Source organism: Scyliorhinus torazame, chromosome 6 (assembly GCF_047496885.1).
Source record: "Scyliorhinus torazame isolate Kashiwa2021f chromosome 6, sScyTor2.1, whole genome shotgun sequence".
Lineage (NCBI taxonomy): Eukaryota > Metazoa > Chordata > Chondrichthyes > Carcharhiniformes > Scyliorhinidae > Scyliorhinus > Scyliorhinus torazame.
The window spans coordinates 128,965,489-128,982,624 of NC_092712.1; the positions used below are offsets into that span (position 1 = coordinate 128,965,489).

The 17,136-nt window shown below is 41.7% G+C and overlaps 1 protein-coding gene across 1 annotated transcript in view; it reads left to right on the plus strand.

Moving 5' to 3' along the window:
• vopp1b (VOPP1 WW domain binding protein b) overlaps window positions 1-17,136 on the plus strand; it is a 109,826-nt gene that overhangs the window by 72,225 nt on the left and 20,465 nt on the right. The window contains exons 3-4 of the mRNA XM_072508799.1: window positions 5,615-5,692; window positions 7,929-8,080. Coding sequence (XP_072364900.1) covers window positions 5,615-5,692; window positions 7,929-8,080 — 230 coding nt within the window. The remainder of the gene's footprint in view (window positions 1-5,614; window positions 5,693-7,928; window positions 8,081-17,136) is intronic.

Sequence of the window (17,136 nt, forward strand, 5' to 3'; positions counted from 1 at the left end):
CGAAAGACGTGCTGTTGGGTGAATTGGACATTCTGAATTCTCCCTGTGTACCCGAACAGGCGCTGGAATGTGGCGACTAGGGCCTTATCACAGTAAATTCATTGCAGTGTTAATGTAACCCTACTTGACAAAGATTATTATTATCTTCTGTACCTGTTCATGACATTGTAATGATATGTGCATCTGGACACCCAAGTCTTTTAGACTTCCCTTGTTTCTAGCTTTTCACCATTCAAAAAGTGCCCTACTTTATCTCTTTTTAGGTTCAAAGCAGATGAACTTGCCTGCAAAACATCCATCTGCTACAGTTTAGCCCATTCACTCAATCTAGCAGTTTCTCTTTGTAATTTTTTGATTCCACCTACCCCACTTAAAATGCCATCAATCTTTATGTCATCGTCAAATTTGGAGATGCGGCTTTTCTATCCGACTAATTAAGTTACAATGAATATGTTGAATACTTGAAGCCCCAGCACAGATCCTTGCAAGATACACTCCCATCTTTCCAATTCCTAGCTATTATCCTTACTGTGTCTCCTTCCACTCAGCCAATTTCCTAACCAGGGGCAATAATTTGCGTTTCATTCCAAGAACTTTAACAGTCTTTTATGAGGAATTTGATCAAATGCCTTCTGGAAGTCCATATATAATTAATGTCCATAGGCAGTCCCTGCCCACTACTTCAGTCAAATCTTCACAAATTTCAATCAAATCTATTGGGCATGACCTATCCTTTGCAAATCCATGTTGGCTCTGATCAACTGAAATTTTCAACTTATTCAATCACCGTGTCCTTAATTATAGACTCTTGTAATTTCCTGACAATGAATATTGACTAACTGGTTTATAATTTTCTGGTTTCCCTCTACCATTTTCCTTAAATAGTGGAATGAGCTGTGCAATGGTTCCATTTTCAAACACTGCGCAGTAAGACAATAGTGTTAATGTTTCCACTCCTCTAATTTAAAGAGGAGGATGATGTGTACGAAATGGAAATGTGCGTCAGAGTTTGCTTCTTCGCTTGGAATGAAACACATTAAAAAAATTGCCTAAGCTGCCTTGAGAAAAACAAAAATGTGTCTCAATTCATTTTTGCTACCCCCACCTTGACCACATTCACAAAATGATCTTCTCCCAATTTGAGCTGCAATTTAAATGAGCGTGTAACAGAATTTGGGGTACAGTATTGCATCTCATTTTCCGATGTATGCTTCTTTTGAATGTGCCTCAGAACTTTGCAATGCAAGTTAGTTGAATTTACTTGCAGAAAAATACTCCGTCAAACTTGGATAGAAACAGTGTAACTTCCGCTCCAGTACTTAAGTGGATGGTTGTAACGGGAAGTAACTATTGAGTCAGTCGAATTATTCTACTTGTTGATATGTCTGGTTTGGTATGCCTATATGTAAATTTACTAGATGTCAATACCTAACCTATACTTTTGTGCATCAGTGCTTAATTGTTCTGGAGCACATGTCCGTTCCCCTGTTTTACGCAGATAATTCTCACCGCGATCCATATTCTAAACATCTGGTGATTATATCGATGGTCCAGAGGATTCAATACTAATAAATATAGTTGATCCTTTCCAGCAGATGTTTCCTGTCCATGTTTTTTCATTTAATGTCCCTAATTTGTGCTTGTATTAAAAGCCCTCTGAGCCAGGCTATAAGAATTGACTAGAACATAGAACATTACAGCGCAGTACAGGCCCTTCGGCCCTCGATGTTGCGTCGACCTGTGAAACCACTCTACAGCCCATCTACACTATTCCCTTATCGTCCATATGTCTATCCAATGACCATTGCAATGCCCTTAATGTTGGCGAGTCCACTACAGTTACAGGCAGGGCATTCCACGCCCTTACTACTCTCTGAGTAAAGAACCTACCTCTGACATCTGTCTTATATCTATCTCCCCTCAATTTAAAGCTATGTCCCCTCGTGCTAGACATCACCATCCGAGGAAAAAGGCTCTCACTGTCCACCCTATCCAATCCTCTGATCATCTTGTATGCCTCAATTAAGTCACCTCATAACCTTCTCTCTAACGAAAACAGCCTCAAGTCCCTCAGCCTTTCCTCATAAGATCTTCCCTCCATACCAGGCAACATTCTGGTAAATCTCCTCTGCACCCTTTCCAATGCTTCCCCATCCTTCCTATAATGCAGCGACAAGAATTGCACGCAAATATTCCAAATGCGGCTGCACCAGAGTTTTGTACAGCTGCAACATGACCTCATGGCTCCGAAACTCAATCCCTCTACCAATAGAAGCTAACACACCGTACACCTTCTTAACAACCCTCTCAACCTGGATGGCAATTTTCAGGGATCTATGTACATGGACACCGAGATCTCTCTGCTCATGCACACTACCAAGAATCTTACGATTAGCCCAGTACTCTGTCTTCCTGTTATTCCTTCCAAAATGAATCCCCTCTCACTTTTCTGCATTAAACTCCATTTGCCACCTCTCAGCCCAGCTCTGCAGCTTATCTATGTCCCTCTGCAACTTGTAACATCCTTCCGCACTGTCCACAACTCCACCGACTTTAGTGTCATCTGCAAATTTACTCACCCATCCTTCTACACCCTCCTCCAGATCATTTATCAAAGTGACAAACAGCAGTGGCCCCAAAACAGATCCTTGTGGTACACCACTAATAACTGGACTCCAGTCTGAACATTTCCCATCAACCACCACCCTTTGTCTTCTTTCAGCTAGCCAATTTCTGATCCAAACTGCTAAATCACCCTGAATCCCATGCCTCCGTATTTTCTGCAATAGCCTACCGTGGGGAACCTTATCAAACGCTTTACTGAAATCCATATACACCACATCAACTGCTTTACCCTCATCCACCTGTTTGGTCACCTTCTCAAAGAACTCAATAAGGTTTGTGAGGCATGACCTATCCTTCACAAAACCGTGTTGACTATCTTTAATCAAATTATTCCTTTCCAGATGATTATACATCCTATCTCTTATAAACCTTTCCAAGACTTTGCCCACAACAGAAGTAAGGCTCACTGGTCAATAGTTACCGGGGTTGTCTCTACTCCCCTTCTTGAACAAGCGGACATCATTTGCTATCCTCCAGTCTTCTGGCACTATTCCTGTAGACAAAGATGACCGATAGATCAAAGCCAAAGGCTCAGCAATCTCCTCCCTAGCTTCCCAGAGAATCCTAGGATAAATCCCATCCGGCCCAGGGGACTTATCTATTTTCACACTTTCCAGAATTGCTAACACCTCCTCCTTATGAACCTCAAGCCCTTCTAGTCTAGTAGCCTGTATCTCAGTATTCTCCTCGACAACATTGTCCTTTTCCTGTGTGAATACTGACGAAAAATATTCATTTAGCATCTCTCTTATCTCCTCGGACTCCACGCACAACTTCCCACTACTGTCCTTGACTGGCCCTACTCTTACCCGAGTCATTCTTTTATTCCTGACATATCTATAGAAAGCTTTAGGGTTATCCTTGATCCTACCTGCCAAAGACTTCTCATGTCCCCTCCTGGCTCTTCTTGGCTCTCTCTCTTTAGGTCCTTCCTAGCTAACGTTTAACTCTCGAGCGCCCTAACTGAACCTTCATGTCTCATCTTTACATAAGCCTCCTCCTTCCTTTTGACAAGTGTTTCGACTGCTTTAGTAAACCACGGTTCCCTCGCTCGACCACATCCTCCCTGCCTGACAGGTACATACTCATCAAGGACACGCAGTAGCTGTTCCTTGGCTAGCGTCATGATGAAGCACCAACCTAATATGTCACAGTGATTGTACCCTATTCTTCCATTTTGATATTGATAAGGTTGGAAAAGTAGCAAGAGAACATCACTGAAAAGGTATAGGGCAAACATTGTCCTCAGGAAGAGAAATCAGAAGGCAAGCCCTCAGCCACTCCAACAGCCAAGTCTGCAGACCAATGTTTACAGAGGTGGTCTATCTGCTATTCGCAGCAGAGGAATAGTGCTTCATTTGGAAGTTTTAAGGGGAAGAAATTAATTGAAAATGGGTCAAATATTAATTAGAAAGAGCGGTGACTAACTGCATCTTGATTAGCTAAGAAGACTTTTAAGCCAAAATTTAATATGTCCAATATCTTTAAAAGATGGTGAGTAGGATTTTCCACGCAATCCACCATGTGTTTCAAGCAATTGACCGGTGACAGGATCTTCTGGTCCCACCGTTGTCATCGGGGTTTCCTGTTAAATGCACCCCTTGCCGCTGGGAAGCTCACAGCAGAGGTGTCCCCCCCCCCCCCCCCGCCAGCGTGATTGACCGGAAAATTCAGACTAGTGTTCTAACAAAGCTGATACAATTTCTGATACTGTATGGAATTTAGACATCTTCACAATTGTTATGAGTGATGTGGCATGTGGCACTCAGATAGTAATTGAGCATGAAGTGGAACTAAAATAATATCATTCAGAGGGTTTAGTTTTCAAGGGTTGTTTTTTTCATTTTCATGATCTCTTTTATCAGGTGATGCAGTCACGTAGTAACGTTATATTCTGGATCTGTAGCGTTTGTTTTTGGATAAAGTAGCACAAAAGCCAAAACTTATTAAATCTTTTTACTTGGATTGGTTTATTGTCACATGTACCGTGGTATAGTGTCTGCATGCAGTTCAGACAGATCATTCCGTACATGAAAAGAAAATACATAATACAATACACAATGTAAATACATAGACACCAGCAGCGGGTGAAGATGAGTGAAGAGATCCAATCAGTCCATAAGTGGGTCATTTAGGAGTCTGTTAACAGCGGGCAAGAAGCTGTATTTGAATCTGTTTGTGCGTGTTCTCAGACTTTTGTATCTTCTGCCCGATGGAAGAAGTTGGAAGAGTGAGGAAGCCGGGTGGGAGGGGTCTTTAATTATGCTGTTCGCTTTCCCAAGGCAGTGGGAGGTGCAGAGCAATGGATGGAGGAATCTATAAATAGGATGTTTTTGTTCAGTTTTTAAAATAATATTAAAATAATAATCCCTCATGTGTTTTCAAAGTAACATTTTTATGTAGTTGTAATTGCACAAATTTGTCAGTGATCAAAAAAACTAGGACACCGTTCAATTTTGTCTTCACTTGCTGTTTAGCATTGATCTGGATGGGATAAACCCACAATTGTTAGACTTTATAACACAGAGAAACGATAATGAGACCTATTATGTATTCTAACATGTATGAGCCTTAAATTAGATAGAGAAATTAAGAAAAAGTAAGCAAATTCCAGTCAGTCAAGGGATAGAGGACATCACTCCCACAGATGGCGATTATGGATATTAATATTTTGCAAAAAAAGTCCCACCCCTGGATTTGGGGACTGGATTGATGTTTAAACGGCAAATAAATGGGCTGTATGGCCTCATTCTGCCCTGTAAATTCTATGATTTGAACCCCAAATCTTCAAATTCGGACCCCCCAAAAAACAAAGCTGATCCTTAACTCCGAGGAAGTGATACAACAAGATAGTCATGGCTGAGATCAATTGCATTTATCCATATTAAAAAGACTCAACAATTGGGCTATAGAAGAACAATGAGGATGTGCAAACTGCTGGTGCTATCACATTGATCGATGTATCTGATGTAATGTGCTTCTTTCATAGATGTCGCGCATATGAGGACTGTTGTGGTACAAGATGCTGTATGCGAGCATTCTCTATTCAGCGATTATGGTATTTTTGGTGAGTTTTTAAAAGAGCAGCTGTTATGTACATTAGTGGGGACCGGTAAGAAACTGTATATCAGTACCCTCCGATCTTGTATCAACACTTTTTGGGTATAATTTGGAAAAGATTACTTGTACGTCTTTGCATATATGGCCATGTATAACCTGGCTATAGTTCAGGTTTATTCAAACTGATATTTACAGGCTGTCTATAAATTTAAACTTTTTAAACCTGTAAACTACAGTTTGATTCATGACCTGCACATTTATCTTGTAAGTACGTAAACTGTAATGCAGAACTTTCGAACAAAGGAAAGAAGTTAGATGTGTTTTACATTGTGGATCGAAATGGTTAAGAATGAAAAGTGTGCTGTTTTCACTGAATATTAATAGGTGGAAAGTCAAAGCAACACCCACTCTTTACTGGCAGGGGTCTTGCCAAGAGTGGTTTGGTTTAGAACCAGTGGTGTACCCCAGATTTAATTTCATACCTTCGTATTAAGTTTTATTTCATCTTGGCCTACTCCTTCTCTCTTACCCTTCCCACCTACGGCCTTTAGACGCCCTATCGAACATTTTATAAAAGATAATTCATAGTTGTAGTGTTTTATCATAGAATTTACAGTGCAGAAGGAGGCCATTCGGCCCATCGAGTCTGCACCGGCACTTGGAAAGAGCACCCAACCCAAGGTCAACACTCCCACCCTATCTCCATAACCCAGTAACCCCACCCAACACTAAGGGCAATTTTGGACACTAAGGGCAATTTATCATGGCCAATCCACCTAACCTGCACATCTTTGGACTGTGGGAGGAAACCGGAGCACCCAGAGAAAACCCACGCACACGGGGAGGATGTGCAGACTCCGCACAGACCGTGACCCAAGCCGGAATCGAACCTGGGACCCTGGAGCTGTGAAGCAATTGTGCTTTTAGTCCCCATAGCCATGTTGGGCTATCATCAATTTAATATATTACCCTCATTACATGAAATTCTTAGTCATGCTATCTCATTTTCATGGGCACTGTGTAGAAAATTACAATTGTTTCTTAATAAGCTTTCCACAGTGGCCTCACTGTTTTCTTGTGAAATAACATTATCGGTGATTATTGCACTAAATAACTGTTCAGTACACTGACGACTGGTGCCTGCAGAATAATAAAAATGAAGTCGATAACTAGGATTGATTTTTAAGGTTGATACATAACATCTAGGAGGGGTAGAAGCTGGTTTATTTTGGCAGCTCTGGACAGGAAAGGAATCAAAAGTTAAGCTCTCGGGATCTCCGAAGCAGCAGGAGGAGAGGAATGCATGATCTTGGTTCTGGGGCAGGTAAGGCCTAGGCCTGTCTACCTCCATGATGGCCAGGTTCAGATTTGGGGCTGACCAAACATAAGTGTTAATTAGGTTTGCTAACCAGGACATAGTTTATCAATTTTCTTTTTTGTGAAGATGTACCATGGCTATTATCTTTGTTTATTGTATTAGAAATAGACTTTCAACAAACTTCAGAAAATGTTGACATTTGAAAAGCAAGGGTAAAGGCCCCTGTGTTTTAAATTTGCTACAGAAAAGCACCTAGAAGTAGCTGTTTTTCCTGAGTCAACGTGGGCATCCCTAGGGTCGAAAAGTTTCCGATGTCAGCGTCATTGCGGAAGCTGTTGGGGGAGAAACGTTTCCTAAATTTGTTAGCAAATGTATTTATCAAATTTAAGAAGACCAGATTGCAGTTTCTGTATATGCCTGAAGACCGTTGTCCATGTCCAGTTAATAGCTGGTCTGAAGTGTTATTTTGTTTCATGGGAGGTTGGGAAAAGTTTGATTGGCATCCATTCCAGTTAAAGAAGCGGCCTGTGTTAAAACCAATTACCTTGTTCTGGCCTCTGTAATACCAGGTCAAAGCAGCTTTGCACATATTGGAACAATTCTAATAGTGCACAGACTGATAATATAAAAGCATAATATGCAGAAGACTGTTTGGCCAATCATACCTGTGCCACCTCTTTGAAAAGCATCGTCCAAGCATCCTCTCACCCCAACTCTTTCCTCATATCCCTGCAAATTCTTCCTTTTAATTAAAAGTGTCAAAGCAAATACAATACCATCGCTGAGTTTCTCTTTTCTGCACTAGCAACTATTTATTAAATTTACTGTTCCATTTCTGAATAGTAATACATAGGGTATGTATGAAGCAAAGATGGTGATACTAGCGTATATATATGATTCCTCATTCTGTTATCCCTTTCTGAAGGTTTCTGTTGATGATGGGGGTCCTGTTTTGTTGTGGTGCTGGTTTCTTTATCCGGAGACGGCTGCATCCTCCTCAACTGACTGATGACCCCCCGTTTACTGTGGGTTTCACCAGGCAACCTGTTAACACAACTGGATGTCAGACCACAGGAAGTAAGTGTCACATTAGCTTAAATTCTAGGTCTAGGTGACCTAAATTATAAAGAACAATGTTATCCTAAGTTTTGCAATATTTGAGTTGAGAGGTTTATGACAAAAATTATATTGCATAAGCAGTGAAATAATTATCTGATTAAAAATCCGTACATTGTTGAGTCTCCCTTACCCAACCAGTTCAGTAAACTTTTAATTACATACTGCAAGGCTGAAAAAAAAAATGCAATTACAGTAATGAGTTTGCTCTAATTCTGGGGCTTGATTTATTACTGTAATAGTAACCAGAAACTAAAATACCAACAAATGTTACCAAAATCTGGATGACCTCCATCCCCCAAATCTGGTCTCGCCTGAGATATGCATAGATATATACATAAAAGATAGGAGCAGGAGGAGGCCTTTTGGCCCCTCGAGCCTGCTCCGCCATTCATCGTGATCATGGCTGATCATCCAATTCAATAGCCTAATCCTGCTTTCTCCCCATAGCCTTTCATCCCATTCTCTCCAAGTGCTATATCTATCCACCTCTTGAATATATTCAAACTTTTAGCATCAACTACTTCCTGTGGTAATGAATTCCACAGGCTCACCACTCTGTGTGAAGAAATGTCTCCTTATATCTGTCTGAAATGGTTTACCCTGAATCCTCAGACTGTGACCCCTGGTTCTGGACACACCCATCATTGGTAACATCTATCCTGTCTAGTCCCGTTAAATTTTATAAGTCTCTGAGATCCCCCCTCATTCTTCTGAACTCCAGCGAGAACAATCTCAACCTAGTCAATCTCTCCACATATGACAGTCCTGCCATCCCTGGATCAGTCTGGTAAACCTTTGCTGCACTCCGTCAAGAGCAAGAACACCCTTCCTCCGAGAAGGAGACCAAAACTGCACACTATACCACAGGTGTTGCCTCACCAAGGCCCTGTATAGTTGCAGCAACACATCCCTGTTTCAATACTCGAAGCCTCTTGCAATGAAGGCCAACATATCATTAGCCTTCTTTACCGCCTGCTGCACCTGCATGCTTATCTTCAATGACTGGTGCACAAGGACACCCAGGTCCTGCTGCACACTCCCTCTCCCAATTTACAACCATTCAGGTAGTAATCTGCCTTCCTGTTTTTGCTTCCAAAATGAATAACCTCACACTTATCCAAATTATACTGCATCTGCCATTGGTTTGCCCACTCGCCCAACCTGTCCAGATTATGCTGTAGGATCCCTGCATCCTCGTCACAATTCACCCTCCGACCTAACTTGGCATCATCTGCAAACTTTGAAATATTACACTTTGCTCCCTCATCCAAATCATTGATACATATTGTGAATAGCTGGGGTGCCAGCACCTATCCCTGTGGTACCTCAGTAGTTACTGCCTGCCAATTTGAAAAGGACCCATTAATCCCTACTCTTTGTTTTCTCTCTGCAACCAGTTTTCTATCTACCTCAATACATTTCCCCCATTCCCATGCGCTTTAATTTTACACAATAATCTCTTATGTGGGACTTTGTCAAACGCCTTCTGAAAGTCCAAATATACCACATCAGCTGGCTCCACCTTGTCAACTGTACTGGTTACATCTTCAAAGAATTCCAACAGATTTGTCCAGCGTGATTTTTCCTTCATAAATCCATGCTGACTCTGACTGATCCTGCCAGTGCTTTCTCAATGTTCCACAATAAAGTCCTTGATAATGGATTCAAGCATTTTCCCCCTATCGATGTTAGGCTTACTGGTTGAAAATTCCCTGCTTTCTCGCTATCGCCCTTTTTGAATATCGGAGTGACGTAAGCTACGCTCTAATCTGCAGGGACAGTTCCAGAGTCTATAGAATCCCGGAAGATGATCACTAATGTGTCCACTATTTCCAGAGCCATCTCCTTAAGCACTCTGGGATGAAAATTCTCAGGCCCTGGAGATTTATCCGCCTTAAATCCCATCAATTTTCCCAGCACCATTTCTCTTCTAATGTTGATCTCCCTCAGTTCTTCCCCCTCACTAAACCTTTCATTTTCCAGCATTTCTGGTATCTGATTTGTGTCCTCTTTTGTGAAGAAAGAAACAAAATATGTATTCAATTTCTCAGCCATTTCTTTGTCCCTTATTATGCATTCCACTGTTTCTGTCTGCAGGGGGCTACATTTCTCTTTACCAATCTCTTTCTCGTCCATATCTATAGAAACTCTTAGTGTCAGTCTTTATGTTCCCTGCAAGCTTCCTTTTGTACTGTACTTTCCCCTTCTTAATCAATCCCTTTGTCCTTCTTTGATGAATTCTGTATGCTTCTTCCTTGGATCGGATACTATCTCTAATTTCCTTTGTGAGCCATGGATTGGCCCACTTACCCAATTTGCTTTTGTGCCAGACAGGAATGAACAGTTGTTGCAGTTCCCCCAAGCATTCCTTGAATGTTTGCCATTATCTATCCACCGTCATCCCTTTAAATAACTCTCCCCAATCTATTAAGGCCAACTCATGCCTCATATCTTCATAGTTCCCTTTATTAAGATTCAGCAGCCTAGTCTCCGAATCAACAACTTTACGCCCCTTCTTTGTTATGGTCGCTCATCCCCAAGGGCTCTCGTACAGCCAGATTGACAACGATTCCCTTCTCATTACACAGTACCCAGTACCCAGTCTAAGATGGCCTGCTCTCTAGTTGGTTCCTCCACATATCGGTCAAGAAAACCATAAAACATGGATCATAGAACATTACAGCGCAGTACAGGCCCTTGGGCCCTCAATGTTGCGCCGACCTGTGAAACCACTCTACAGCCCATCTACACTATTCCCTTATCATCCATATGTCAATCCAATGACCATTTGAATGCCTTTAGTGTTGGCGAGTCCGCTACTGTTGCAGACAGGGCATTCCACGCCCTTACTACTCTCGGAGTAAAGAACCTACCTCTGACATCTGTCCTATATCTATCTCCCCTCAATTTAAAGCTATGTCCCCTCGTGCTAGACATCACCATCCGAGGAAAAAGGCTCTCCCTGTCCACCCTATCCAATCCTCTGATCATCTTGTATGCCTCAATTAAGTCACCTCTTAACCTCTCTAACGAAAACAGCCTCCAGTCCCTCAGCCTTTCCTCATAAGATCGTCCCTCCATACCAGGCAACATTCTGGTAAATCTCCTCTGCACCCTTTCCAATGCTTCCACATCCTTCCTATAATGTGGCGACCAGAATTGCACGCAATACTCCAAATGCGGCCGCACCAGAGTTTTGTACAGCTGCAACATAGAACATAGAACAATACAGCGCAGTACAGGCCCTTCGGCCCACGATGTTGCACCGAAACAAAAGCCATCTAACCTACACTATGCCATTATCATCCATATGTTTATCCAATAAACTTTTAATGTTAATGTACATGACCTCATCGCTCCGAAACTCAATCCCTCTGCCAATAAAAGCTAACACACCATACGCCTTCTTAACAACCCTCTCAACCTGGGTGGCAACTTTCAGGGATCTATGTACATGGACACCGAGATCTCTCTGCTCATCCACACTGCCAAGAATCTTACGATTAGCCCAGTACTCTGTCTTCCTGTTATTCCTTCCAAAATGAATGACCTCACACTTTTCTGCATTAATCTCCATTTGCCACCTCTCAGCCCAGCGCTGCAGCTTATCTATGTCCCTCTAACTTGTAACATCCTTCCACACTGTCCATGACACTTTAGTGTCATCTGCAAATTTACTCACCCATCCTTCTACGCCCTTCTCTAGGTCATTTATAAAAATGACAAACAGCAGTGGCCCCAAAACAGATCCTTGTGGTACACCACTAGTAACTGGACTGCAGTCTGAACATTTCCCATCAACCACCACCCTTTGTCTTTTTCCAGCTAGCCAATTTCTGATCCAAACTGCTAAATCACCCTGAATCCCATGCCTCCGTATTTTCTACAGTAGCCTACTGTAGGGAACCTTATCAAACGCTTTACTGAAATCCATATACACCACATCAACTGCTTTACCCTCATCCACCTGTTTGGTCACCTTCTCAAAGAACTCAATAAGGTTTGTGAGGCATGACCTACCCTTCACAAAACCGTGTTGACTATCTCTAATCAAATTATTCCTTTCCAGATGATTATACATCCTATCTCTTATAAACCTTTCCAAGATTTTGTCCACAACAGAAGTAAGGCTCACTGGTCTATAGTTACCGGGGTTGTCTCTACTCCCCTTCTTGAACAAGGGGACAACATTTGCTATCCTCCAGTCTTCTGGCACTATTCCTGTAGACAAAGCTGACCGATAGATCAAAGCCAAAGGCTCAGCAATCGCCTCCTTCGCTTCCCAGAGAATCCTAGGATAAATCTCATCCGGCCCAGGGGACGTATCTATTTTCACACTTTCCAGAATTGCTAACACTACCTCCTTATGAACCTCAAGCTCTTCTAGTGTAGTAGCCTGAATCTCAGTATTCTCCTCGACAACATTATCTTTTTCCTGTGTGAATACTGACGAAAAATATTCATTTAGCATCTCTCTTATCTCCTCGGACTCCACGCACAACTTCCCGCTACTGTCCTTGACTGGCCCTACTCTGACCCTAGTCATTCTTTTATTCCTGACATATCTTTAGAAAGCTTTAGGGTTATCCTTGATCCTACCTGCCAAAGACTTCTCATGTCCCCTCCTGGCTCTTCTTAGCTCTCTCTTTAGGTCCTTCCTAGCTAACTTGTAACTCTCGAGCGCCCTAACCGAACCTTCATGTCTCATCTTTACATAAGCCTCCTTTTTCCTCTTGACAAGTGTTTTGACTGCTTTAGTAAACCACGGTTCCCTTGCTTGACCACTTCCTCCCTGCCTGACAGGTACATATCAAGGACACGCAGTAGTTGTTCCTTGAACAAGCTCCACATTTCCATTGTGCCCATCCCCTGAAGTTTTCCTCTCCGCCCGATGCATCCTAAGTCTTGCCTCATCGCATCATCATTGCCTTTCCCCCAGATATAACTCTTGTCCTGCGGTATATACCTATCCCTTTCCATCACTAAAGTAAAGGTAATCGAATTGTGGTCACTATCACCAAAGTGCTCACTTACCTCCAAATCTAACACCTGTCCTGGTTCATTACCCATCACGTATACACATCCAGGAATTCTTCCTCCTCCAGCATTTTGGCTAATTTGATTTGCCCAATCTATGTCAAGATTAAAATCGCCCATGATCCCGCTATTCCCTTTTGTCTATATATGACACCCACTAATGTTTTTTGCCCCATGGTATTTCTCAACTCTACCCATACAGATTCCACATTGTCAGAGCTAATATCCTTTCTCACTACTGTGTTAATTTCCTCTTTAACCAGCAGTGCCACACCCCCACCGTTTCTTTTATGCCTGTCCTTCCTAAATACTGAAAACCCTGGGACATTCCGTTCCCATCCTTGGTCACCCTGCAGCTATGTCTCCGTAACCCCAATTATATCATACCTATTTATATCTGTCTGTGCGATTAGTTCATCCGCTTTATTGCAAATGCTCCGTGCATGGGCACAGAGTCTTTAAGTTTGTCTTTTTCATATTGTTTGTCTTGCACCCAGTATTTTTCTCTATTGCCCAGTTTGAATTTAGCCCTTGGTTTCTCCATCTATCAATTTTCTTATTCACTGTTCTACCTTTTGTTTTTGTTCTTGCTCCCTCTTTCTCTGACACCTTGCAAAGGTTCCCACCCCCCTGGCATATTAGTTTAAACTCTCCCCAACTGCTCTAGCAAATAGCACCCCATGGACATCAATCCTGGTCCTGCCCAGGTGTAACCCGCCCAGTTTGATGCCCCACCTCCCTCAGAACTGGTCCCAATGCTCCAGGCATCTGAAACCATCTCCCTGATACCATCTCTTCAGCCATGTATTCATCCTATATATCCTGTCATTTCTACTCTGGCTAGCACGTTGCACCGGTAGTAATTCTGAGATCACTACAGTGGAGGTCTGATTTCTTAACTTTCTTCCTAGCTCCCTGTATTCTGCTTTTAGGACCTCATCCCTTTTGATGAGAGGACATGTCAGGAGCTCACCACCTTCTTGAGGAAATCCACTTGATCATTACTGCCTCCTGCCCTCCTAAATCAACTCATTTCGCCATTTCTCCACTCTCCCCTCACAAACTCATTATTACCTCTGAGTTGACTACCTGACCCCTGAACCTCTTTCAATTCAGCTCTGACCAGTCAAATGCCTCTTCTTGACTCCATACTCACCAATATTTTGTTGACCTCTCGTTGACCTTGGACACTACACATCGTTTTGAGAAATTGTCACTAGCCCAGCTGAAACAAACCAGACTCAATATTTTCACTTTTTCTAACTGGCTTCTGATTTCCAAACTCTCAAAGGTCTTTAAATACATTGTTGCAGCACCATTCTCCTTACGTTTCACTGAAAGTCTCAAATCTGGTTTTGAGATCTGCCCACATTAATAGAATTTGTCCTAGTCAAAATTACCTAAGATCTTTTGTACTCTTTGATCTCTGGATCCTTTGTATTGTTGACAGCTTAATATTTTCCTTTGTCATGGAATTCAATAACACTGAGCTTGGTGTGTCCTGCTGCTCCAATCTTGGTTGATCTCCTTTGTATTATCTACAGTAGGATCATCATGCCTCTAGCTGCCAGGCAGGACACTCAAGTATGCCATGTGATGGGCGCCATTGGCTCTTTGCTTTATCTCTAGTTGACTTCTTCAGTTCAAGTTCAACGATTGAGTTTGAATTAAATTAAATTTTTCAGTTAATCAAAAGTCTAAAATGTAAAGATTAATTTGTGGCCTCCAAAGGGAAATAAGGTATGTTTCCTGCTGGAGTGGTTGGGTGCGATCCGGATCGCAATTAAGCCACGCTTAGAAATCCTTTTGGGGGACATTTTGCACTGGTACATTTAGAGGGGATGATCTTCTTGTTACAAGTAACTGGATAGTTGTTTTGTGATTTTCTGGGGATGGGTAATATTTTCTTTTGAAGGTGTTCGTGACTACTTTCCTAAATCACCACCCACTGGCTAGGTGATTTTTGAAGTTGTGACATTGGCCTCTGGACAAATCACATGCAGATTATTGAGAATGACAGTAGATGTGCCATGAAATACAATGGATTGCAGCAGGCCCGAGGAATACGTCAGTATTCTCGAGGATTTAAACTAAAATGGTGGGGGCGGAGAGGAGGGGGCAGCAGCAGCAACCTACGCAAGGAAACACGGACAAGAACAAAAGACAAATAAGAAGAGTGACTTGCAGAAGGCCCAGAATCAAGCAGGCCACAGTAAAATATAATGAAAATGGGATAAGGAATGTTGAAAAGACGAGCCTTCAGGGGTGTTCAGCATTTTGGAAGGACAGACAAGGAAAAAGCTGTGGGATTGCTTTGCTGGTTAAAGAGGAAATTAATACAATAGTGAGGAAGGATATTGGCTCTGACGATGTGGAATCTTTATGGGTAGAGCTGAGAAAAGACCAAGGGGCAAAAAACATTAGTGGGGGTTTTATATAGACCCTCAAACTGTAGTGATGTTGGTGATGGCATTAAACATGAAATTCGAAACTCAAGTAAAAAGTAATACCTGCAATTATGTGTGACTTTAATCTGTATACAGATTGGGCAAATCAAATTAGTAACAATACTGTAGAGGGGAAATTCCTGCAGTGTGTAAAGGATGGTTTTCTGGACTCATATGTTAAGTAACCAACTAAAGAACAGGCCATCTGGGCTGAGTATTGTATAATGAAAAATGAATAATTGGCCATCTAGTTGTGCAAAGGCCCCTTGGGGGATGAGCGACTATAATATGATATAATTCTTCATCAAGATGGAGAATGATGTACTTAATTCGGAGACTAGGATCCTGAATCTAAAGGAATCTATGCTGGTATGATGCACGAGTTGGCTATGATGGATTGGGGAATGTTACTTAAAGGGGGTGACGGTGGATGGGCAACGGTAAACATTCAATGAACGCATGGGTGGACCGCATCAGTTGTTCATGTCAGGTGCAAAAAAACAGGAAAGGTGGCCAAACCATGGCTAATAAGAGATGGTATTAGATTCAAGGAAGAGGCAGACAAATTGGCCAGAAAAAACAGTAGACCTGAGGATTAGAAGCAGTTTAGAATTCAGCAAAGAATATGTTGAGTTCAAAAATTGAATGAAATTTCATATAGAAACTCAACCTATTTTATTATAAAATTAGATTACATATCTGAAATCTCAATCTTGCATTGAAAAGAAAATCAGATTTTCATTTGCAAGTTTGACATTTACTGATATTTTTTCAATTAAGGGGCAATTTAGCGTGGCCAATTCACCTACCCTGCAAATCTTGTTGCTTTGTGGGGGTGAGACCCATGCAGACACGGGGAGAATATGTTGAGTTCAAAAATTTAATGAAATTTCAGATACTTTGTTCACTTGTCACTTTGTGGTTTGTTACCAACACAGTAGGTTTGAGTTCTTTCCAGAAAACAGTTATCACTTTTAAATTATCAAGTGATCTGGACACCTTTTAACATGCAGAGAGAGAGAGAGTGACATGAGAAACCTTCTTTGTCTGAATCCAGCTTCCAACTGTGTAAATGAAAGTAAAACTCAAGAGTCATAGCCAGCTCATAACGAAAGTATAACCCAGAGCCACAGCCTGGCTCCACCCACCCAATGACATCACTGAAGCCATTTGATAAGACACGCATTTCTTAAAGGGACACTCCCATGACACTCAGTTAAACATTTAGTAAGAAAATAGTTAGAAAGTATTGCTGTCTCATGGCCATTTCCTCAAATGCTTAATTTGATTTTCTTTTCTAGAAAATTTGTTCCATTTTATCATTAAACTATTTTAGTGGACCCACCTAAGAAATAACAGCAAAAGTGCAGCCCATCATGCTTGTTGCTTGATAATTTATATTTCTCTTTCATCATGTTAAGAATATGCACCCCTCAGCACTACAGCCTAGGTTTTATAATCCTAATGTAAATGTAACCCATTATTTTAATTGTCAGTGATATAATGGGAAGGAGAATCTATGTCCAGATG